Here is a 22,214-nt window from a genome sequence, read left to right on the forward strand (position 1 = left end):
TGGGAATAGCAGGTGTGTTTGGGCCAGAGGAAATCATTTTATCTGACAAATGTGCTTCAGAGGATCCCAAAGATGAGCAAAACTTACCGAATGTTCCCTCACTGTGCAGTTTTGTTAAAAATCAGTTGCTGCAAGTTAAAATAGATTACGCTGACATCTGAAATTTGAAATACTTTAAATGAAATGAAGTGAATAAAGCTTTCTGCTGCCTCACAGACATGGTGCAAAGGTTTTGCTCTGTTGGTGTTAAAAATCAGGTTTGCCTTTATTCTTTATTTGTTGTTTATTTGTGTACAACAGAGACAAGGTTTTGGGTAGAATTAATTTTTAATCAGCATCCACAACCTGGTAACTTTACAGAAACAAAGTTGAGCATCATTTCACAAAGTGTGTGTTGGGTGTGTGTGTTTGTGAGTGAGACATGGGAGATGGAAAACTGTGCACGTGTTTTCCTCATATCAATTAGGAGTTAAACATTACCTAACATATGTCCTTGCTGACTATTTGGTCAGCTGGTAATACTTGTTGCATGTAAATACATTCCAGCAGCTTTATGAAACAATCAGGCCAGATAACTTGACAGAATGGCAGAAATGAGCACTTCATTTTTATGTTGACAGCCGCTCATTCATCAGAGGGTCACCAGAAGGCTGGATCCTCTCCCAACAGCCACAGGTTGAGAGGCATCAAACATCTCCAGTCTATCCCACACAACAAACTCTGAGGAGTTTCCACAGGAGAAACGCTGAAGAGGCCAAAGCACTTTGCAGAACTCCCTCAAACACACCATAACAGACACGCCGAACATCTTTGTCCATGTTGTCTAGGAGGAAGGCAGAGAATGAGTCACAGTCTTAACCAGCCTGAGAGACAAGAGAACCAAAACCTCCAGCTGGTAAAGGAACCACACCTGTTTCAGAAGTCATGGAGAAAAGCCACACCTGAGGACAGCAGAGAGGATCAGGGTTCTTGACGCTGCTCGCAGCACAAATGACTGCCTCCCTCGTGGCAAATAATTACATCGACACCACTTGCCAGGTGATGGGCGTCCCAGGGTTTCTCGGCTGCATGGAAGAGTGTGCCATGATGTGGGAGCAAATCCAAACCAGATCTCATTTGGTTTGGCTGGATCTTGCAAATGCCTATAGTTCAGGAACTTCTCCCTCGACTTCCTTCACATAGCAGCATACATCCTGAGCCTCAGAACAAAGGACCTTGACAACTTCTGCGACTCTACCAAGAAAGAAATAGAATAAATACAACAACAAGATCGTCATGAAAAGAAAACTCATCCATCACCTGTGATGCGGTATCGAATAGGAGCCATCAGCAGCGGCCCATGTCAATCACTCCTCTCATCCAATCAGCACAGGCCGAGCATGAGTCACTTCCTGTATTTACTTCCTTATTTGGCAGGAAGAGGCTGTTCTTCCTTGATTAGGGAGGAAAATGGTCGAAAAGGGAGTCAGACGGTTGCAATAGACAGAAGGACACTAATAACTTTCTCTCAGGTGAGCGAACATGTTTTGTCCTGATGCTTTGATGTCAGTTCTCTGAGATATACTTAACCTTGGAGAGATGGCGTTGCCTAGAACCGAGGAAACAAGTGTAGAAGATGGTCGTTCCGTTTTGCATGTAAGGCTAGGAATCAGGAAATGAAGTAGACAGGCTTTAAAACAAACAGCGAAAATGGATTGGTGGAAATGGTTACTGTCTAATTGTCCAAGTTACCAAGGATGGCGAGGAGGGCAGATCACATGTCATGTTTATTTCCAGTATTTCCTGCAGTACTACTAAGACACACCCACTGTTGTTCCAGAGAATTTATTTCCAGCAGGACAGCACCGACAACCCTGATTGATACTGAAACTATGAGAAATATGTACGAGAGTTTGGCTTTGTTTTGCCTGTGTGTCCAGACAGTTCCATCCAATATTTCCAATGTTTCCATTAACAACAGTCAAAGGTACAAACGTTGATACAAAACAAAGGGGAGACTAAAAAGATGTAGCAGTATTAAAAGTTCTTGTACTCTAATATTTTACATCTGATCAAGTTCACATGTGCAGCATGTTTATATTGTTGTCATTAATGGCTATTAATCTGAGCAACTTAACTATGCTTCTTTTGCAGTAACAGAAATGCCATAAATATACTGGGCCAGGGGTATTAGATCAAGTATTTGATCTACAAATATAAACTCAAACAATCCTTTTGAGTGTTAGATAATTAGTTTAAAATGACAGATTCAGCAAGAAGCGTTGAGAGGAAATGAAACTAAAAACCTGTATTTTATTCTCACATGTTTTATTCTCTCCTGCTCACAGGCGTGACTCTTATCACAGGAGGAACAGAGGTGATGGCCAATGCGGGGCAGATCAGGAAAACAGCGGCCCAGGTGCTGTGCTGTGTCGAGAAAGTGTCATCATTCGCTTCTTCTATTGACCCTATATTTGGTATAGTGTCCTCACTGGTGGGTGTGGCTCGAAAGGGCCTGCTTGATGAAGAGGGCCATGCTCTAGACAAGGACTTTCAGGAGATCAACAGCAAACTAGAGAGCATCTCCCAAAAGAACTACCTTTGCCTCAAGAAGATCCGTATTGATGAAGTCAATGAAACATATGGCAAGTACGAAGAGTACATCAAACACCAGTATTCTTCTTTCAACGACATGGTCGCACGTGTCAAAAAAGATCCAGACAACTTAAAGCGTTACATGGAGACCTTTGAAAAGATCTATGAGAAAGACAAAGGTGACCTGAGCCTGGATGTATACTACCGTGGCATCATGGGTACCAAGCTGTTGTTTGGAAGAGCCCTCCTGCAGGTGTACCTGGCCAACTGCGATGGTGATCGGGAGATCATGGAGAGCCACTGTTCACACATTGCCCACCTCTTCCAAATTGGCCTCATCGCACTCATGGCCTATACAGCTGTTACAGAGGACGATGAAGATGAGGTGAAAGAAAAATGGGCAGGAAGGGTGGAGCAAATCCAGGAGAAGATGCAGGAGATCCTCAGTCAGTGCAAAGACAAGACATCTTGAACCAGGACCAATGGGGAGAACATGTCTGGCTCTGGAGGCAACTCGCATTACTCTTAGCTGGACCAAGTTAAAAAAAAAACCAACTATATTAACATGTATAAATGTAAGGAAAACCAAAGCCTTTTTCATGTGTGGAAATGCATGTAAAGAATTATTTTATCCAGGTTTAGATTAACTTTCAAAGAGACTGCTAAATTTTAGTTGCTGTGCATCATGGTGCATCAATATATGCACTGTATATATTGCACTGCATTGTATATTTTATACAATCTCTATAGTTAAAAATGTACAAACATTTAGTTGGTTAAGATGTGTAAATTGTTAGCTAGGATGTGTAGATGTGAAAAGTATGAACCCAATAATTTAAAGCCATATTTTGTTTGTAAGAAAATTGCTAAAAGCCCAAAATATAAAGTGAATATTTTAGTCCAATTGAAACACTCAATACTGGTTATTCTCAGTTAACAAACCCATTCTGTGTTTTCACTTTAAAAGTTTCATGAGACCACAGCTACACCACCACTACCAACACTCAGAACTATGTGGAAACAGACAATGAACTCTGAGAAATAAAGTAATATTTCTCCATATTTCTTGGATTTCTGCTCTCATTTTACCCCCAACAAACATTTGAAAACATTTTGAACTTTTCATTTTCTTTTCTTGACCAAAAGTGTGTGAATTAAAGTTTTCGGAAACTGAAGGGAAGTGAATTAAAATGAAAAGAAGGCGAGGGTGTAGATAAAAGGCTTCAGTATTATTGCTCAGTCTTTTGCGGTTGGAGAAGCACGACCTGCGAGAGTTTTCCTTCCTGCTCTGGGTGCAACAGTCTGAGGCTGAAAGCGGTGCTTCAGGCCCCCGCGGTCCCTGCAGGGGGTGAGAGATGATGCTCCTGACTGACGCCAGCTTCACCAACATCCTCTTCCCACCCCCGTCCCCCCTCACTGGTTTGTTTAGCCTGTTTCTGTCCCCTTCCGCATCGATGGCTGATGCTACCGCCACTATATCAGAATCACATCTTGATGTCTTCTGGCTCTTATGACGAACTCCTTAAAATGACGGCTTTTTCCTCCCCTCTTGTTCAGGGATGCCACTCCACAGCATCTGGCCCCTGTATAGAATGTCGTGCCAGGACTGAGGAAGCATCAGCATGGGCAACGAGGACAGCCTGGAAGATGTGTTTGTGGCTGTCATTCGCCCAAAGAGCCAAGTCAGCCAGAGCTCGAAAGAGTATAGAGCCAAAGCTTATGAGGTAAACGGAGAGATCAGGCAGCAGATGAGCTGCAGGCCTGGACAGTCACCTCAAATCTTTTCAAGGGCAAATGACATTCCACCGCTATGCAAGACTGGCATTTATCTCCAGCTGTTCTCTGTCTGTCAAGATTTTGCTGAATGAACTGCCCTTGGAGGGCAAGGAGAAGAAGAGAAAAAAAGTTCTCCTGGCAACAAAGATCCAAGCAGGAGGAGAGAAATCCAGATCCATCTTGGATTATGTTGACGCAACAGTGAGACCGATATCCAATAACCAGGGCTTCATAGGTGAGTTTAAATAACCAACGTCTTAGTCAGATTAGAAACCACTGATCAAACCCCAGTGTTTGTTTGTTTGTTTGTTTGTTTGTTTCAGGAAAGCGTGTGGTGTACATGAAGAAATTCCCTCTGGAAGGAGAAAATGAAGGGAGGCGCCTCTCTTTGTTGTGCCAGTTAGTGTTAAAGGTGAGTAAAGAGAAAGATGCTCAAATAATATTTACCATGTTGATGTAACATATTGGAAATGTGTCCTGGACAGACAACAGCAAGCCTGTGCACAGTGCCGGCAGCCCCAGCTTCTACTGCCTCCAGGACATGATGCAGGTGAGCAGTTGGAGCCATCAGCAGCGTCTCATGTCAATCACTCCTCTCATTTAATTAACACAGGCCGAGCATGAGTCACTTTCGGTCTTTGCTTCCTTATTCAGCAGAAAGGGGTCAATCTTCCTTGATTAGGGAGGAAAGTGATTAAAAAGAGGGAATCAGACGGTTGCAGTAAGCAGAAGGACACTAATAACTTTCTCTCAGGTGAGCGAACATGTTTTGTCTTGATGCTTTGATGTCAGTTCTCTGAGATATACTTAACCTTGGAGAGATGGCGTTGCCTAGAACCGAGGAAACAAGTGTAGAAGATGGTCGTTCCGTTTTGCATGTAAGGCTAGGAATCAGGAAATGAAGTAGACAGGCTTTAAAACAAACAGCGAAAATGGATTGGTGGAAATGGTTACTGTCTAATTGTCCAAGTTACCAAGGATGGCGAGGAGGGCAGATCACCGTGGACCGTCATGTTTATTTCCAGTATTTCCTGCAGTACTACTAAGACACACCCACTGTTGTTCCAGAGAATTTATTTCCAGCAGGACAGCACCGACAACCCTGATTGATACTGAAACTATGAGAAATATGTACGAGAGTTTGGCTTTGTTTTGTCTGTGTGTCCAGACAGTTCCATCCAATATTTCCAATGTTTCCATTAACAACAGTCAAAGGTACAAACGTTGATACAAAACAAAGGGGAGACTAAAAAGATGTAGCAGTATTAAAAGTTCTTGTACTCTAATATTTTACATCTGATCAAGTTCACATGTGCAGCATGTTTATATTGTTGTCATTAATGGCTATTAATCTGAGCAACTTAACTATGCTTCTTTTGCAGTAACAGAAATGCCATAAATATACTGGGCCAGGGGTATTAGATCAAGTATTTCATCTACAAATATAAACTCAAACAATCCTTTTGAGTGTTAGATAATTAGTTTAAAATGACAGATTCAGCAAGAAGCGTTGAGAGGAAATGAAACTAAAAACCTGTATTTTATTCTCACATGTTTTATTCTCTCCTGCTCACAGGCGTGACTCTTATCGCAGGAGGAACAGAGGTGATGGCCAATGCGGGGCAGATCAGGAAAACAGCGGCCCAGGTGCTGTGCTGTGTCGAGAAAGTGTCATCATTTGCTTCTTCTATTCACCCTATATTTGGTATAGTGTCCAAACTGGTGGGTGTGGCTCGAAAGGGCCTGCTTGATGAAGAGGGCCATGCTCTAGACAAGGACTTTCAGGAGATCAACAGCAAACTAGAGAGCATCTCCCAAAAGAACTACCTTTGCCTCAAGAAGATCCGTATTGATGAAGTCAATGAAACATATGGCAAGTACGAAGAGTACATCAAACACCAGTATTCTTCTTTCAACGACATGGTCGCACGTGTCAAAAAAGATCCAGACAACTTAAAGCGTTACATGGAGACCTTTGAAAAGATCTATGAGAAAGACAAAGGTGACCTGAGCCTGGATGTATACTACCGTGGCATCATGGGTACCAAGCTGTTGTTTGGAAGAGCCCTCCTGCAGGTGTACCTGGCCAACTGCGATGGTGATCGGGAGATCATGGAGAGCCACTGTTCACACATTGCCCACCTCTTCCAAATTGGCCTCATCGCACTCATGGCCTATACAGCTGTTACAGAGGACGATGAAGATGAGGTGAAAGAAAAATGGGCAGGAAGGGTGGAGCAAATCCAGGAGAAGATGCAGGAGATCCTCAGTCAGTGCAAAGACAAGACATCTTGAACCAGGACCAATGGGGAGAACAGGTCTGGCTCTGGAGGCAACTCGCATTACTCTTAGCTGGACCAAGTTTAAAAAAAACCAACTATATTAACATGTATAAATGTAAGGAAAACCAAAGCCTTTTTCATGTGTGGAAATGCATGTAAAGAATAATTTTATCCAGGTTTAGATTAACTTTCAAAGAGACTGCTAAATTTTAGTTGCTGTGCATCATGGTGCATCAATATATGCACTGTATATATTGCACTGCATTGTATATTTTATACAATCTCTATAGTTAAAAATGTACAAACATTTAGTTGGTTAAGATGTGTAAATTGTTAGCTAGGATGTGTAGATGTGAAAAGTATGAACCCAATAATTTAAAGCCATATTTTGTTTGTAAGAAAATTGCTAAAAGCCCAAAATATAAAGTGAATATTTTAGTCCAATTGAAACACTCAATACTGGTTATTCTCAGTTAACAAACCCATTCTGTGTTTTCACTTTAAAAGTTTCATGAGACCACAGCTACACCACCACTACCAACACTCAGAACTATGTGGAAACAGACAATGAACTCTGAGAAATAAAGTAATATTTCTCCATATTTCTTGGATTTCTGCTCTCATTTTACCCCCAACAAACATTTGAAAACAAAAGTGTGTGAATTAAAGTTTTCGGAAACTGAAGGGAAGTGAATTAAAATGAAAAGAAGGCGAGGGTGTAGATAAAAGGCTTCAGTATTATTGCTCAGTCTTTTGCGGTTGGAGAAGCACGACCTGCGAGAGTTTTCCTTCCTGCTCTGGGTGCAACAGTCTGAGGCTGAAAGCGGTGCTTCAGGCCCCCGCGGTCCCTGCAGGGGGTGAGAGATGATGCTCCTGACTGACGCCAGCTTCACCAACATCCTCTTCCCACCCCCGTCCCCCCTCACTGGTTTGTTTAGCCTGTTTCTGTCCCCTTCCGCATCGATGGCTGATGCTACCGCCACTATATCAGATTCACATCTTAATGTCTTCTGGCTCTTATGACAAAGTCCTTAAAATGACGGCTTTTTCCTCCCCTCTTGTTCAGGGATGCCACTCCACAGCATCTGGCCCCTGTATAGGATGTCGTGCCAGGACTGAGGAAGCATCAGCATGGGCAACGAGGACAGCCTGGAAGATGTGTTTGTGGCTGTCATTCGCCCAAAGAGCCAAGTCAGCCAGAGCTCGAAAGAGTATAGAGCCAAAGCTTATGAGGTAAACGGAGAGATCAGGCAGCAGATGAGCTGCAGGCCTGGACAGTCACCTCAAATCTTTTCAAGGGCAAATGACATTCCACCGCTATGCAAGACTGGCATTTATCTCCAGCTGTTCTCTGTCTGTAAAGATTTTGCTGAATGAACTGCCCTTGGAGGGCAAGGAGAAGAAGAGAAAAAAAGTTCTCCTGGCAACAAAGATCCAAGCAGGAGGAGAGAAATCCAGATCCATCTTGGATTATGTTGACGCAACAGTGAGACCGATATCCAATAACCAGGGCTTCATAGGTGAGTTTAAATAACCAACGTCTTAGTCAGATTAGAAACCACTGATCAAACCCCAGTGTTTGTTTGTTTGTTTGTTTGTTTGTTTCAGGAAAGCGTGTGGTGTACATGAAGAAATTCCCTCTGGAAGGAGAAAATGAAGGGAAGGAGGCGCCTCTCTTTGTTGTGCCAGTTAGTGTTAAAGGTGAGTAAAGAGAAAGATGCTCAAATAATATTTACTATGTTGATGTAACTTTTTGGAAATGTGTCCTGGACAGACAACAGCAAGCCTGTCACAGTGCCGGCAGCCCCAGCTTCTACTGCCTCCAGGACATGATGCAGGTGAGCAGTTGGAGCCATCAGCAGCGTCTCATGTCAATCACTCCTCTCATTTAATTAACACAGGCCGAGCATGAGTCACTTTCGGTCTTTATTTCCTTATTCAGCAGAAAGGGGCCGATCTTCCTTGATTAGGGAGGAAAGTGATTAAAAAGAGGGAATCAGACGGTTGCAGTAGACAGAAGGACACTAATAACTTTCTCTCAGGTGAGCGAACATGTTTTGTCTTGATGCTTTGATGTCAGTTCTCTGAGATATACTTAACCTTGGAGAGATGGCGTTGCCTAGAACCGAGGAAACAAGTGTAGAAGATGGTCGTTCCGTTTTGCATGTAAGGCTAGGAATCAGGAAATGAAGTAGACAGGCTTTAAAACAAACAGCGAAATGGACTCCAGCAGTGACGTGCGGACCAAAAAAAGAAAGAAGAGTGTACATAAATAAATATTAATATTTTCCTCTGATATGTGTTAAAAAAGCATTTGGAGTATGACTACGCATTTTGCCATTTTATTGAGTAAAAATTGCCGAATTTGAGTTGTTCCGATCAAAACCAGGGCAGACATCCCGGGTGAGGCAGGGGCGAACTGTGCCTCACGTCTGACTGCCTGATCCAATCCAAACTGGGTTACATGACGTGTGCCAGTTTTTGTTCCTCAGCATATCGCTAATATGAACTTTACAGAAATAGTCGATATACATCATGGCTTTCTGCAGTCTATTTAATGTCTTTTATGCATGTGTGAGAGAACTATTCCTGCTGAACGCACAATAAAGTGCAGAGAAAAGTCAGCAGGTGAGTCAGGCAGTACTCTGCCTCAACTCAAGGGGGCGTACGCAGGCTGGCAGGTGCTTTCTCGCTGCAGCGCTGGCTCATTTTAATAGGCAAACTTTATGAAAATTTATTGAAGCACCAGAATTTAAAGTTTGAAAAATAACAGAAATTTTTACTGTTGGTCAAAATAAAATTTGTGCTGCACACATCTCTGCATTTTAATTTGTTTACAGTATATATGAATTTCTTAAAACACAAGATGGGTGCTCTATCCATAGCTATAAAAGAAAGTTCTTTATAGGACAAATATGCTCCTGTGTATATGTTTGTGTTGGTTTGTGAGTGTAATTGAAAGAGGAATGCTAATGGGATATCAAGCATGATCAGTAGTTGTATGCTGTTGGAAAAATGGTGAAATACGATGTTTCTTTCAGTTCTTACAATCAAAAATCTGACTTGAGGAGTCAGTGCCTCACCAGCCATGAACCTCACCGCACGTCACTGGACTGCAGTTAGAGTTAAAGGTGGAAATGGTTACTGTCTAATTGTCCAAGTTACCAAGGATGGCGAGGAGGGCAGATCACCGTGGACCGTCATGTTTATTTCCAGTATTTCCTGCAGTACTACTAAGACACACCCACTGTTGTTTCAGAGAATTTATTTCCAGCAGGACAGCACCGACAACCCTGATTGATACCGAAACTATGAGAAATATGTACGAGAGTTTGGCTTTGTTTTGCCTGTGTGTCCAGACAGTTCCATCCAATATTTCCAATGTTTCCATTAAAAACAGTCAAAGGCTCAAACGTTGATACAAAACAAAGGGGAGACTAAAAAGATGTAGCAGTATTAAAAGTTCTTGTACTCTAATATTTTACATCTGATCAAGTTCACATGTGCAGCATGTTTATATTGTTGTCATTAATGGCTGTTAATCTGAGCAACTTAACTATGCTTCTTTTGCAGTAACAGAAATGCCTTAAATATACTGGGCCAGGGGTATTAGATCAAGTATTTGATCTACAAATATAAACTCAAACAATCCTTCAGCAAGTAAACCATACATTTATTTAACGCTCCATTATTGCGTTTTAATGTTATGACAACAGATCTCAGAATGATAAAAGTTGACTGTGTCCATTATTTAAAGACCTCCTGCTCCGCTCAGTTGCTGACCTGTTGCTCCTGCTAACAAGCAACCCGACACCTTCTTCGTTCAACAGCTGGGGACATGTGGGCCCTGGTAGCAGCGACGTTTCAAGTAGCTGAAGCGCTGAGAGGAAATGAAACTAAAAACCTGTATTTTATTCTCACATGTTTTATTCTCTCCTGCTCACAGGCGTGAATCTTATCGCAGGAGGAACAGAGGTGATGGCCAATGTGGGGGAAATCAGGAAAACAGCGGCCCAGGTGCTGCGCTGTGTCGAGAAAGTGTCATCATTCGCTTCTTCTATTCACCCTATATTTGGTATAGTGTCCTCACTGGTGGGTGTGGCTCGAAAGGGCCTGCTTGATGAAGAGGGCCATGCTCTAGACAAGGACTTTCAGGAGATCAACAACAAACTAGAGAGCATCTCCCAAAAGAACTACCTTTGCCTCAAGAAGATCCGTATTGATGAAGTCAATGAAACATATGGCAAGTACGAAGAGAACATCAAACACCAGTATTCTTCTTTCAACGACATGGTCGCATGTGTCAAAAAAGATCCAGACAACTCAAAGCATTACATGGAGACCTTTGAAGAGAGCTATGAGAGAGACAAAAGTGACCTGAGCCTGGATGTATACTACAATGGCATCATGGGTAAAAAGCTGGCGTTTGGAAGAGCCCTCCTGCAGGTGTACCTGGCCAACTGCGATGGTGATCGGGAGATCATGGAGAGCCACTGTTCACACATTGCCCACCTCTTCCAAATTGGCCTCATCGCACTCGTGGCCTATACAGCTGTTACAGAGGACGATGAAGATGAGGTGAAAGAAAAATGGGCAGGAAGGGTGAAGGAAATCCAGGAGAAGATGCAGGAGGTCCTCAGTCAGTGCAAAGACAAGACATCTTGAACCAGGACCAATGGGGAGAACAGGTCTGGCTCTGGAGGCAACTCGCATTACTCTTAGCTTGAGCAAGTAAAAAAATAACAAAAAACTATATTAACATGTATTAATGTATGGAAAACCAAAGCCTTTTTCATGTATGGAAATGCATGTAAAGAATAATGAACTCTGAGAAATAAAGTAATATTTCTCCATATTTCTTGGATTTCTGCTCTCATTTTGCCCCCAACAAACATTTGAAAACATTTTGCACTTTTCATTTTCTTTTCTTGACCAAAAGTGTGTGAATTAAAGGTTCCGGAGCGGCCGCGCTGAGTCCCCCCCGCCGCCAGGTGTCGCTGTTGTCCGGCGGCCACCGCCACCGCAACACGACTCCTGTTATGTCTCTCCAGAACTTCCAGGCCTGCTGGCGCTTCAAACCCCATCTAATCACTTGCTTCTCGGGTTCTCCTGCTTCGGATATTTCTCTTTAACCGCCTCGAAGTCGTTGGCAACGGTGGAAGGTCGCTTAACTGCGTTTGAGGAGAAGTCACGTCACTTTCGGTAAGTTTCAGCTGCTCGTCGAGCGGAAAAGCGGTGATGACGAGCGTAGCATCCCGGCTACAGCTGCTGATTCAGGCCAAAAAGTTGCTCTTCTTGAGTTTGCGAGCGGTTATTTATCATTTCACCAATACTTGTTAATTCTGGCGTATCGCTGTTGACTGCAGCACAACATTTAATATAGCTGTTGTCATAACTGGTAAACTAACCACAACAATGTGTCTGATTTCCGGGGCGGGACCCCTTTAAACTTCGAATTTCTTTCAAACTATTATTTCCGATGATATATTTCTCATTTATCCTTTCGGTCTAACAATATAAGTTTAAATATAAGGCAGTAAGAACCCGTCATATAAGTTACTACATAGTATGTGACGATAACGTCTAACAATATCACTAATTTATTTTTGCATAAATCTTTGAGATTCCCTCACATATTTGTATAACGCATTAAACAAGTCTGCATTTTAGTTGGTAATGTTTAGCTCTGATGAGGAGAATTCAAGTTGGTTTTGTTAATGAATAGACTGAGTTATAAACACATTCCATTTCCGAGTAATCCACTTTTCGAATAGCCTGATTTCAAATTTTACAGCAGCTCGACAAATGTGCAAAAAATGCACATTAAACACTAAATCTTAATACACTATGTAGACATGCTCTATATGCACATATGCATATGCTGTTCAAATTGAAGGGAAGTGAATTAAAATGAAAAGAAGGCGAGGGTGTAGATAAAAGGCTTCAGTATTATTGCTCAGTCTTTTGCGGTTGGAGAAGCACGACCTGCGAGAGTTTTCCTTCCTGCTCTGGGTGCAACAGTCTGAGGCTGAAAGCGGTGCTTCAGGCCCCCGCGGTCCCTGCAGGGGGTGAGAGATGATGCTCCTGACTGACGCCAGCTTCACCAACATCCTCTTCCCACCCCCGTCCCCCCTCACTGGTTTGTTTAGCCTGTTTCTGTCCCCTTCCGCATCGATGGCTGATGCTACCGCCACTATATCAGATTCACATCTTGATGTCTTCTGGCTCTTATGACGAAGTCCTTAAAATGACGGCTTTTTCCTCCCCTCTTGTTCAGGGATGCCACTCCACAGCATCTGGCCCCTGTATAGAATGTCGTGCCAGGACTGAGGAAGCATCAGCATGGGCAACGAGGACAGCCTGGAAGATGTGTTTGTGGCTGTCATTCGCCCAAAGAGCCAAGTCAGCCAGAGCTCGAAAGAGTATAGAGCCAAAGCTTATGAGGTAAACGGAGAGATCAGGCAGCAGATGAGCTGCAGGCCTGGACAGTCACCTCAAATCTTTTCAAGGGCAAATGACATTCCACCGCTATGCAAGACTGGCATTTATCTCCAGCTGTTCTCTGTCTGTAAAGATTTTGCTGAATGAACTGCCCTTGGAGGGCAAGGAGAAGAAGAGAAAAAAAGTTCTCCTGGCAACAAAGATCCAAGCAGGAGGAGAGAAATCCAGATCCATCTTGGATTATGTTGACGCAACAGTGAGACCGATATCCAATAACCAGGGCTTCATAGGTGAGTTTAAATAACCAACGTCTTAGTCAGATTAGAAACCACTGATCAAACCCCAGTGTTTGTTTGTTTGTTTGTTTGTTTGTTTCAGGAAAGCGCGTGGTGTACATGAAGAAATTCCCTCTGGAAGGAGAAAAAGAAGGGAAGGAGGCGCCTCTCTTTGTTGTGCCAGTTAGTGTTAAAGGTGAGTAAAGAGAAAGATGCTCAAATAATATTTACCATGTTGATGTAACATATTGGAAATGTGTCCTGGACAGACAACAGCAAGCCTGTGCACAGTGCCGGCAGCCCCAGCTTCTACTGCCTCCAGGACATGATGCGGGTGTGCAGCGAGACCAGCGTCCACTTCTGTCCAATCACCTCCAAGATGCTGCTGGCCTTGGACAAGTGAGGTTACACCTAAACTGCCCATCTTCTTGGTTGGGACCCGCTTTGGAGACGGATCTGTGACTCCTGTTTTTCTTTTAAACCTCTAGGTGGTTAGCGGAGCAGCACACGGTTCCTCACGCCATAGCTGCTCTGTTCAGACCGGCACCTGTGGAGCGGATGAAGACCAACGTCATCAACCCAGCCTACGGCAGCGAGGGCAAACTGAACGATGAAGGTATGCTAATGGGCTACAACCTTCTGGAGATCAAGAGCAAAATGATGTCCCTGGAGAAGGCAGACATGTGCATCATCAACCCTCTTTATGGCTCCGATCTGCAGTACACCAACCGAGTGAGTAAACTGGGATTATGTGGCGATAGTGCTTGTTTCTTTGACATAGCTTGATTGTCTAAAGTGCCACCGATCCGATTCCTGCTCCTTGTTTTCAGGTGGACAAAGTTATCATTAATCCATATTTTGGGCTCGGAGCGCCGGACTATTCCAAGATCCAAATACCCAAAAGAGACAAGTGGCAGCACAGTCCCAACTGTGTGACAGAAGACAAGTGAGGGATTGTTCTTGAACAGGACAGAGATTTGCACGTTTTGTTGTTGCGTCTTTCTCCCGCGTTCCGTTTCCGGGGCAACATTTTCAAGACGAGTGTTTCTCTGTTCAGGGATCGGCAGTGGGTGGACGACTTCCCCCTTCACCGCAGCGCCTGTGAAGGCGACACGGAGCTGCTCTCTAAGCTCCTGGACAGCGGCTTCTCGGTGAAGCAGCTGGACAGCGACCACTGGGCCCCCATTCACTACGCCTGCTGGTGAGCTTTGATGCTCATCGCTCCCTCAGAATCGGATCGGTGTAGGGGAATGTCCTCGGTTTGTCCTCTCAGTGGTGAAGCTTGCGTTTGGTCCCACACAGGCACGGTAAGGTGGAGGCGACAAAGCTGCTGCTGGAGAAGGGCAACTGCAATCCAAACCTGCTCAACGGCCAGCTCAGCTCCCCTCTTCACTTTGCAGCCCGAGGAGGCCACGCAGAGATAGTGCAGCTTCTGCTGCAGCAGCCAGAGATCGACCGGGTAGGAAACATGTTCTCACATCAGCTGGATGGAGGCCACATGTGCAGATAGTTTGCCATGAAATCGCCATAAAGCATTGATGGCTTTTTTCTTTTGCCAGCACATAGAAGACCAGCAGAAGAGAACCCCTCTGCAAATGTGTGAGGAGAACAAACAGAACGAATGGGAGGAGACGGTGAAGCTCCTGCAGCAGGCCAGCAGCAGACCAGTGAGTTGCCCATCACCTGGGTGTGTCTGCAGGGACCAGGAGGTTCCTGTGGGGGTCGGGAGCTGATTTAAAGCTGCTTGTGTTATTATACCACAGTGTGTCTGGGCCTTGTGTGTGTGTGTGATTAGATCTTATTTTCCAACACATTTTCATTCACAGGTTGCTTTAGTTTGTTGCGTCTATTTAAATTCTGTTGTATTAAGAGTCACGGCGGATCTGTTCCTGACGCTACGGTCGTCTGTTTTAACAGTACGAGAAGGTGCGGATCTACCGCATGGATGGCTCCTACCGCTCGGTGGAGCTAAAGCACGGCAACAACACGACAGTGCAGCAGATCATGGAGGGAATGCGTCTCACACAGGATACACAGCAGTACTTCACCATCTGGATCTGCTCCGAGAACCTCCGTAAGGCACCACTGACACCAGCAGCTTGTTAGCCTCTGCCCAAATATCTGAATTCTTATTTTCTGTCACGTTAAAAGGGAAAGTTACAGATGTAGTAATGTTTTTGTGCGTCAGATCTGCAGCTGAAGCCGTACCACAAACCCTTACAACACCTGCGCATCTGGACAGAGATTGTGACCGACCTGACTGTGCTGGACCCTCAAAGGGAAACGCCTCAGCTCTTCCTTCGCAGGGACGTTCGTTTACCTCTGGAAATTGAGAAAAAGGTAGAAAACTAGACACTGAGACTAGAAATGGGGCGGTCGGCAATGTTGAACACACCATATTTCCCTGTTCTACTTCCTGTTTCCTCCCAGGTGGAGGATCCTTTAGCCATCCTAATTCTTTTCGACGAAGCCCGTCATTGCCTCCTGAAAGGCTTTTTTCCTGCCCCAGACAGCAAGCTAATCACGCTAGCCAGCCTCCTCCTGCAGATTATCTACGGCAACTACGAGAGCAAGAAGCATAAGCAAGGCTTCCTAAAGTAAAACATGAATTCTCTATTTAAGTTCTGATCCACGTTTATGCACCGCAGAGTTGACAGCAGCCATCTTCTCATTTATATCTGACAGTGAGGAAAATCTGAAATCAATCGTGCCGATTTCTAAGGTGAAGAGCAAAGCGTACCACTGGACCAGTAGGATTCTCCACGAATACAAAGTACGGTTTGGTGCATTAAGGAGCAAATGTGCTGCCGTTATTCAGACTGACAGTCTCTCCTTCCTCCCTCGGACAGGCCCTGAGCACCAGCGAGGGCGTGAGTAAAGAGATGCACCACTTACAGCGACTCTTCCTGCAGAACTGCTGGGACATCCCCACCTACGGAGCCGCCTTCTTCACGGGCCAGGTCTACACCAAGGCCAGCGCCAGCAACCACAAAGTCCTCCGCGTCTACGTGGCTGTCAACACCAAGGGGCTGCACCTCATGAATATGGAGACCAAGGTGGAAGAAAATAGTCTGTTAAATTCCTCTGAATGTTTCAGGAAGTGAGAATCTTTAGATCTTTGTATCGTCCCCTCAGGTCCTTCTCATCAGTTTAGAATATGGAACATTCATGTGGCAACTAGGACACGCTGACCAGTATGTCCAGATACACAGCGGCAACAATAAAATGAACTTCATTGTACATACAAAACAGGTACGTGCTGGTGTTTAAAGTATATAGTGGAGATATAAAAGTGTCCTCGCCTAAACTCCAATAACCACATCTGTTTATTCTTAATTAAAAAGCATCTCGTGCTTCTTTGGATCATAAATCTCTGGGTGAAATATTAAAACACTCTTTTTCTTACAGGCTGGCCTCATTGTGAAGCTGTTGATGAAGCTGAGTGGACAGATCACACCAAATGATAAAGGTGTAACAGAAAAATACGCCTACGGGTGAACCTCTGGAGCTCCTCTTTGACCGTAATAATGACACACAACAACCGTTCTTGCTGTATATTCTGATGGGTGCTGTATTTTGAGTGCTTGTAAATAGCTTTATTTAAGTGTTTGTTTTAATAAAATGCTGGAAGAATTATGATCTACTGAATGTTTTTAAAAGATTATTGGTCAATGAAAAAAAGACCTAGAGGAGGATTACATCTGTTGCTGATTCCATAAACCTATTTATATTACTTCGAGGACAAGAAAATTGAAAATTAATATTCTCTTTAGGACAGTCAAAAACATTTCAAGTTAATGAAAACGGATTTATGAACCTGTTAAGATCTGACCGAAATTTAAATATCTTGGGTTCTTAAATTCGTCGGAATAAAAAAATTGACTTCACTATAACATAGAGCTATATTATTATTATAAATGCGCTTGAATCAAAATATGAATATTTTCTGACAAAAAAAAAGAAGCTGTGAATCGATATTATAGACAGCGCAGGACCTTTGACGTCATATAGTGAGACATCGGTTCAGGTACAGGCAACCAATCAGCAGCACGGTCATTGACGGACACGCGTTCCTCAGCCAATAGAAATGGAGCATCGGTCAGGCGGGGGTGGGACTTAAGCGCAGACACTAGGTGGAGGTGGGACGCGTTCCAGTCGGGTCCCAATTATAAACATCAGAGGAGCTGCTGCAGAACCCTGGAAGTACCTGTCTTTTAATTTAATTTAATTTAATTTATTGGCTTTATAATTGCAGCCGCTGTTGTGGGGGGCATTTATTTTAGAGCGGAGACTCAACGGAGTTGTAATGTCAGCGCATCTGTATGAGATGAGCAGTAAACTCATCGGGGACACCGTTGGAAGAGTGCACGATAACCTGACCACGGTGGTGTTGGCAGCATCTTTTATAACTCTCTCTCTGGGATACGTGTCTAAGTTGCTGCTCCGTCAGTCGTTTGTCACGGACGCGGTAAGTTAGCACAGACAAGGGTGCGCATGATGTGCACACATGCATTCACTCTGATTCATCCCGCAGAAACACCCACCTTATATTCCCTCCTGCATCCCCTTTCTGGGCCATGCCATTTCATTTGGGAAAAGTCCCATTGAATTTCTGGAAAATGCGTATGAAAAAGTAAGTATACCTACATAAAAATATATTGTTAATCTTATTTTCCTTTAAAATACTGTGCTTTAATATCAATGGTCTTTTTAAAAAATTCAGCGCATTGAAAAATCAGGGATTTGAAGACCCCTGATAAATTGAAGAGTGTTAATAAAGCGTCTGCTCATGCAAATTTAAAAAGGGCGGCTGTTTTCCCCCCACAGTATGGACCCGTGTTCAGCTTCACCATGGTGGGGAGCACCTTCACCTACCTGCTGGGCAGCGACGCCGCCGCGCTGCTCTTCAACAGCAAGAACGAGGACCTGAACGCCGAAGACGTCTACTCCAGACTGACCACTCCGGTGTTTGGCAAAGGAGTCGCCTATGACGTCCCAAACCCCGTGAGTGCGAGAACACGCCAGTGAACACGTGCGCTGCGGTGGGACAGCAGTCGGGTAACGGGTCCAAATTCCTTTGTGGCCTTGCAGATCTTTCTGGAACAGAAGAAGATGTTGAAGACTGGGCTGAACATCGCCCACTTTAAGGAACATGTGAAGATAATTGAAGCAGAAACTAGAGAGTATTTTCAGAGGTGGGGAGACAGCGGGGAGAGAGGTAAGAGCTTCACCTGCTTTAGCCACTTTCACACCGACGGTACGAGCTGTAGAGACAGGCTCTTCCTGTTTCAGACCTGTTTGAGGCTCTGTCCGAGCTGATCATCCTGACAGCCAGCAGCTGCCTTCACGGGAAGGAGATCCGCAGCATGCTGGACGAGCGAGTGGCCCAGCTGTACGCCGACCTGGACGGGGGGTTCACGCACGCCGCCTGGCTTCTGCCCGGCTGGCTGCCCCTGCCCAGTTTCAGGTGAGGCTGCCGGAGACTCCCAGGAGACGCGCGGTCCTCGTGCAGAGAGGCTCACGCTCGTGTGTTCCGCCTAGGAAACGGGACAGAGCTCACCGAGAGATCAAGAAGATTTTCTTCAAGGTGATTGAGAAGCGCAGACGGTCTGGAGAGAACACGGACGACATCCTGCAGACGCTCGTCGATGCCACTTATAAGTAAGCAAGCTTTTGTTTTCTTTCTGTCAGACACGTGCGCGAGCGTGGTTAATAATGTCAGGAGGAGGTTTGGCGCAGTTCTGAGCACGGCTCTGGTCCCCCGCGCAGAGACGGGCGACCTCTGAGCGATGACGAGATCGGGGGGATGCTGATCGGCCTGCTGCTCGCCGGCCAGCACACGTCGTCCACCACCAGCGCCTGGATGGGGTTCTTCATGGCCAGAGACCGAAGGCTGCAGGAGCGCTGCTACGCCGAACAGAAGGCGGCGTGCGGCGAAGACCTGCCGCCCCTCAACTTTGATCAGGTGAACCCGGCACGACCGGTGATGCAGGATCCTTCTCCCGGTCTCCTCTCGTCACTGAACCGTCTCGTTTTACTCTTTAATGATTGATGAGAAGCAAGAAAAGGAGACGGGAAGTTTCTGTTCTCGATGAGCTTTTATCGATCCCGTTCAGCGACACTAAAATAAGATTGATTACAGATGGAACTAGAATGAAACGCAAAGCAAAGGTAAAGTCAAATGCGGCTTATTAATGTAAAAGCTGATAATTACCGTAATTACCGGTGCACCTTATACACTGGATTTACGGTATAAGCCGTGTAGATCGTAAGAGACATCGAGTGCTGATAAGAGAGTGGAATAATGTAATAGTTGATACAATATGTCCTGATATTTTAGAAAGAAATGCTGTTATTTTGTGACACCTCAGGTTTTAAACATGATTCAGCAGGTTCCATTAGTGGCAGCACCCTAAAAACCAAGCTGATATGTCCTGTTGTGTCCTCATGGGTGTCCTGGGGGGCTCTGACGGGTGGTGGACAGGATTTCTGAATGTTCTGCTTCGTTCACAGCTGAAAGACCTCAGCTTGTTGGAAGGCTGCCTGAAGGAGACGCTGCGCCTGCGCCCGCCCATCATGACCATGATGAGGATGGCTCGCTCCCCTCAGGTGAGAGCACCTCCCTCATCTACAGGCGTTCCACACAGAAAATACACCCTTTGCAGGTGTCCTCACGTCAGATGTAATCCCTAACCCTCCCAGACGGCGGCGGGTTACACAATCCCCGTCGGCCACCAAGTCTGCGTCTCCCCGACCGTCAACCACCGCCTGGGGGACGCCTGGGAGCAGAGGTTGGAGTTCAAGCCCGACCGCTACCTCGACGACAATCCTGCTGCAGGGGAGAAGTTTGCCTACATCCCATTTGGAGCTGGTAAGAGGGGGGGGAAAAAGCCTCTTTCAAGTGTTTCTATGCAAGAATTTGGTGTCGAGTGTCTGTTTTGGTTGTTGCCCTCAGGCCGCCACCGCTGCATCGGGGAGAACTTTGCCTACGTCCAGATTAAAACCATCTGGTCGACTCTGCTGCGCATGTACGAATTCGACCTGGTGGACGGTTATTTCCCCACCATCAACTACACCACGATGATCCACACCCCCCACAACCCCGTCATCAGATACAAGAGGCGGCACGAGTGAAGGAGTGGAGAAACGTTCCCAACTAGGAAGCTGGAAGAGCGAATTTTAAATGTCCAACTCTGCTTTTCTCAACTAATGTGTCTTTCCAGGGATAAATACGTACATTTAGGGTATGGACTGGAGCACATGCTCTTATTCACAATGTGAATTCTGATTAAAAACCCCGAGAGGCCGTTAATACGGTGCCTTATTCACAGGCCGTTACTGTTGCAATTATTCACCGTCTGTCACAAAGAAGCTCTTTAATTTCTAAACGTGTTAAATGGAATGAATACATTTTGAAGTTAAACTGATGTGAACAGTCCCAAACGACACAGAAGCACTGAAAGGCTGAAATGCTGCACCACAGAAGCCAATAATCCAATAATCCACTGGAGTTAAAAAGCACCAGATTCCTGCATCATTCCTGTCCACCCCAACCTGTTAGGAATAAACACTTTGGTTTGATTCATCAGCGTCTGGTGATAACAATAAAACCTTCAAATATTGTAATCCTCTTTATTTCAGTATTTGCCAAAATATCCAGAAAAGTCAAAGCTCCCACACTTTACAAAAATACATTCTCTACAAATGTCCTCTGTACTCAGTCTGGCCTTAACAAAACACAGTGTAGTGTAGAATAACCTGTAGCAGCCTTCTTAATAATAAACCCAAACATTCTGTACATAACGCTCCACCCACACAACACAAACATAAATTAATCACAAGGTCTTAAATTAGCATTTAACAAATATACATGATTGCAGCTCATCCACAAAAAAAGAGGCAGATTAAATCTCAAACGTAGCTGTTTTCAAGTGCTGGCAACAAACAGTCTGAACAGAACGTTGTAACGCTAATATTAATAATAATAATAATAATAAAAAGGGTGTTTTGGTCCAGACAGAAAGGTACAGTTCACACAAGACTGATAGAAAACAGCAGGACGCTCAGCACGAGAAAAGGCAACTCAGTTTCTTCAAGCAATGATAAGTTGATGGCATCTATCTTCTCAAGCCAAAGTGCAATTGAGCATATGAAGTAGCACCTGTGGAGAGACGAGGGAGAAAAGTGAAGGAAATCGCATTCTATAAATGCTTTATGACCAGACAGCAGCAAACCATGTAAATAATAATATCAATAATCAGGGGTGTTTTGATGCATTGGACATTTCTATATTTGTATTTGAGCTTGGAAATAAACCAATGAAGCAGATGTTTCCATTTTTTGAAACCCCAGCCTTCAAATCTCTGCGCGTTACCTGATGTCACACTTCCCAGCCTCCTCTGCAGCGCCTCCAGCCTGGAGATGTAGTCCGTGAGCGCTCGGTCGGGGTCGTAGCTCTGGAGGTGGGAGCAGGTGAGGCCTCCGTGCTCTCCGGCCAGGTGAAACCTGGAGAAGGTGCCATCATTATCACAGGATCCAGCTGCTCCTCACTCCTCACCAGAGACGTTTTGGCTGTTCTACGCTCCGTCTGAGTGAAGCCTACCTGTGATGTGTGGAGGAGGCCACTGATCTGGGCGATTCACGCCCACTTCTCCCCCTGCCCCCCGAGACCCCCCCACCTCCCCTTTCTCTGTACGTCTCCACGCTGCCTGGGTGAAGGTACGGTGAGTCTCTGGCGTCCGTTCCTGGGAGAGACAACAGTCATCAGGCCCACAAGGCTAAAAGCTCAAAGGTTCCAGCGTCCAGATTTTAGAGACGCAGTATATTAGTAGGTTACAAAAGCTAGGAATGAAACAGGTCAGTGCTG

At 44.9% G+C, this 22,214-nt stretch overlaps 6 protein-coding genes and 1 long non-coding RNA gene across 24 annotated transcripts in view; 5 read left to right on the top strand and 2 right to left on the bottom strand.

Annotated features, from left to right (window-relative positions):
• Positions 1-308: 308 nt before the first annotated feature.
• Positions 309-1,776, bottom strand: LOC115251704 (uncharacterized). The gene is made up of 4 exons (XR_003890234.1): positions 1,732-1,776; positions 1,570-1,641; positions 911-1,432; positions 309-823 (listed from the first exon to the last, which is right to left on the bottom strand). It is a non-coding gene; the product is annotated as an uncharacterized lncRNA (long non-coding RNA).
• Positions 1,394-3,636, top strand: LOC105417217 (protein rapunzel-like). Its single transcript, XM_011609506.2, has 2 exons — positions 1,394-1,511; positions 2,328-3,636. The coding sequence occupies exon 2, from the start codon at positions 2,360-2,362 to the stop codon at positions 3,044-3,046; it is 687 nt and encodes a 228-aa protein (XP_011607808.2). The 5' UTR covers positions 1,394-1,511; positions 2,328-2,359; the 3' UTR covers positions 3,047-3,636.
• Positions 1,640-11,487, top strand: LOC101064294 (krev interaction trapped protein 1-like). Of its 9 annotated transcripts, none has more exons than XR_003890232.1 (6): positions 7,324-7,865; positions 7,996-8,152; positions 8,241-8,333; positions 8,403-8,470; positions 8,575-8,674; positions 10,579-10,713. XR_003890232.1 is itself a non-coding variant. In XM_029845012.1 (5 exons), exons 1-5 carry the CDS (start codon positions 7,764-7,766, stop codon positions 8,596-8,598), a joined length of 444 nt encoding a protein of 147 aa, XP_029700872.1. In that variant the 5' UTR covers positions 7,324-7,763; the 3' UTR covers positions 8,599-9,449. The 9 variants fall into 9 exon arrangements, 7 of the variants coding, with proteins under 7 accessions (XP_029700868.1, XP_029700867.1, XP_029700872.1 ...); XR_003890233.1 differs by having other exon boundaries at positions 8,578-8,674; XM_029845012.1 differs by lacking the exon at positions 10,579-10,713 and having other exon boundaries at positions 8,575-9,449.
• Positions 3,740-7,232, top strand: LOC115251703 (protein rapunzel-like). 5 transcript variants are annotated; one of them, XM_029845014.1, is made up of 6 exons: positions 4,132-4,298; positions 4,429-4,585; positions 4,674-4,762; positions 4,836-4,900; positions 5,005-5,104; positions 5,927-7,232. In XM_029845014.1, exon 6 carries the CDS (start codon positions 5,959-5,961, stop codon positions 6,643-6,645), a length of 687 nt encoding a protein of 228 aa, XP_029700874.1. In that variant the 5' UTR covers positions 4,132-4,298; positions 4,429-4,585; positions 4,674-4,762; positions 4,836-4,900; positions 5,005-5,104; positions 5,927-5,958; the 3' UTR covers positions 6,646-7,232. The 5 variants fall into 5 exon arrangements, with proteins under 5 accessions (XP_029700876.1, XP_029700874.1, XP_029700875.1 ...); XM_029845015.1 differs by having other exon boundaries at positions 5,008-5,104; XM_029845016.1 differs by lacking the exons at positions 4,132-4,298; positions 4,429-4,585 and adding an exon at positions 3,740-3,754 and having other exon boundaries at positions 4,725-4,762; positions 4,836-5,104.
• Positions 11,488-11,610: 123 nt separating the features above from the next.
• krit1 (KRIT1 ankyrin repeat containing) lies at positions 11,611-16,987 on the top strand. Of its 2 annotated transcripts, XM_029845005.1 has the most exons (17): positions 11,611-11,834; positions 12,910-13,076; positions 13,207-13,363; positions 13,452-13,544; positions 13,618-13,747; positions 13,837-14,080; positions 14,179-14,294; positions 14,406-14,549; positions 14,651-14,807; positions 14,908-15,015; positions 15,266-15,422; positions 15,537-15,688; positions 15,779-15,945; positions 16,034-16,121; positions 16,198-16,404; positions 16,484-16,600; positions 16,757-16,987. In XM_029845005.1, the coding sequence occupies exons 2-17, from the start codon at positions 12,975-12,977 to the stop codon at positions 16,844-16,846; spliced, it is 2,229 nt and encodes a 742-aa protein (XP_029700865.1). In that variant the 5' UTR covers positions 11,611-11,834; positions 12,910-12,974; the 3' UTR covers positions 16,847-16,987. The 2 variants fall into 2 exon arrangements, with proteins under 2 accessions (XP_029700865.1, XP_029700866.1); XM_029845006.1 differs by lacking the exons at positions 11,611-11,834; positions 12,910-13,076; positions 13,207-13,363 and having other exon boundaries at positions 13,614-13,747.
• A 499-nt stretch (positions 16,988-17,486) lies between these two features.
• On the top strand, positions 17,487-20,974 carry cyp51 (cytochrome P450, family 51). The gene is made up of 10 exons (XM_003969360.3): positions 17,487-17,816; positions 17,883-17,981; positions 18,176-18,352; positions 18,440-18,566; positions 18,641-18,815; positions 18,890-19,009; positions 19,118-19,313; positions 19,862-19,957; positions 20,051-20,219; positions 20,304-20,974. Exons 1-10 carry the CDS (start codon positions 17,655-17,657, stop codon positions 20,480-20,482), a joined length of 1,500 nt encoding a protein of 499 aa, XP_003969409.2. The 5' UTR covers positions 17,487-17,654; the 3' UTR covers positions 20,483-20,974.
• Positions 20,967-22,214, bottom strand: part of akap9 (A kinase (PRKA) anchor protein 9) — a 31,365-nt gene continuing 30,117 nt past the window's right edge. For all 5 annotated transcript variants that reach the window (XM_029845003.1, XM_029845000.1, XM_029845001.1 and 2 more), the window contains 3 exons: positions 21,951-22,092; positions 21,723-21,853; positions 20,967-21,509 (listed from right to left, as the gene is read on the bottom strand). In XM_029845003.1, coding sequence (XP_029700863.1) covers positions 21,466-21,509; positions 21,723-21,853; positions 21,951-22,092 — 317 coding nt within the window. In that variant the 3' untranslated portion in view covers positions 20,967-21,465. The remainder of the gene's footprint in view (positions 21,510-21,722; positions 21,854-21,950; positions 22,093-22,214) is intronic.

The sequence above is a fragment of the Takifugu rubripes genome, chromosome 12, assembly GCF_901000725.2.
Source record: "Takifugu rubripes chromosome 12, fTakRub1.2, whole genome shotgun sequence".
NCBI lineage: Eukaryota > Metazoa > Chordata > Actinopteri > Tetraodontiformes > Tetraodontidae > Takifugu > Takifugu rubripes.

Excerpts from the sequence above, each read along its gene's own strand:
- LOC105417217 (XM_011609506.2), top strand. The coding sequence starts at position 2,360 with ATGGCCAATGCGGGGCAGATCAGGAAAACAGCGGCCCAGGTGCTGTGC.
- krit1 (XM_029845005.1), top strand. The coding sequence starts at position 12,975 with ATGGGCAACGAGGACAGCCTGGAAGATGTGTTTGTGGCTGTCATTCGC. Across the intron at positions 13,364-13,451 it reads CAATAACCAGGGCTTCATAG|GAAAGCGCGTGGTGTACATG; the intron begins GTGAGTTTAAAT and ends TGTTTGTTTCAG. Across the intron at positions 15,016-15,265 it reads AGCAGGCCAGCAGCAGACCA|TACGAGAAGGTGCGGATCTA; the intron begins GTGAGTTGCCCA and ends CTGTTTTAACAG.
- LOC101064294 (XM_029845008.1), top strand. The coding sequence starts at position 10,554 with ATGTTTTATTCTCTCCTGCTCACAGGCGTGAATCTTATCGCAGGAGGA.
- cyp51 (XM_003969360.3), top strand. The coding sequence starts at position 17,655 with ATGTCAGCGCATCTGTATGAGATGAGCAGTAAACTCATCGGGGACACC. Across the intron at positions 17,817-17,882 it reads AGTCGTTTGTCACGGACGCG|AAACACCCACCTTATATTCC; the intron begins GTAAGTTAGCAC and ends TTCATCCCGCAG. Across the intron at positions 19,314-19,861 it reads CGCCCCTCAACTTTGATCAG|CTGAAAGACCTCAGCTTGTT; the intron begins GTGAACCCGGCA and ends CTTCGTTCACAG.
- LOC115251703 (XM_029845016.1), top strand. The coding sequence starts at position 5,959 with ATGGCCAATGCGGGGCAGATCAGGAAAACAGCGGCCCAGGTGCTGTGC.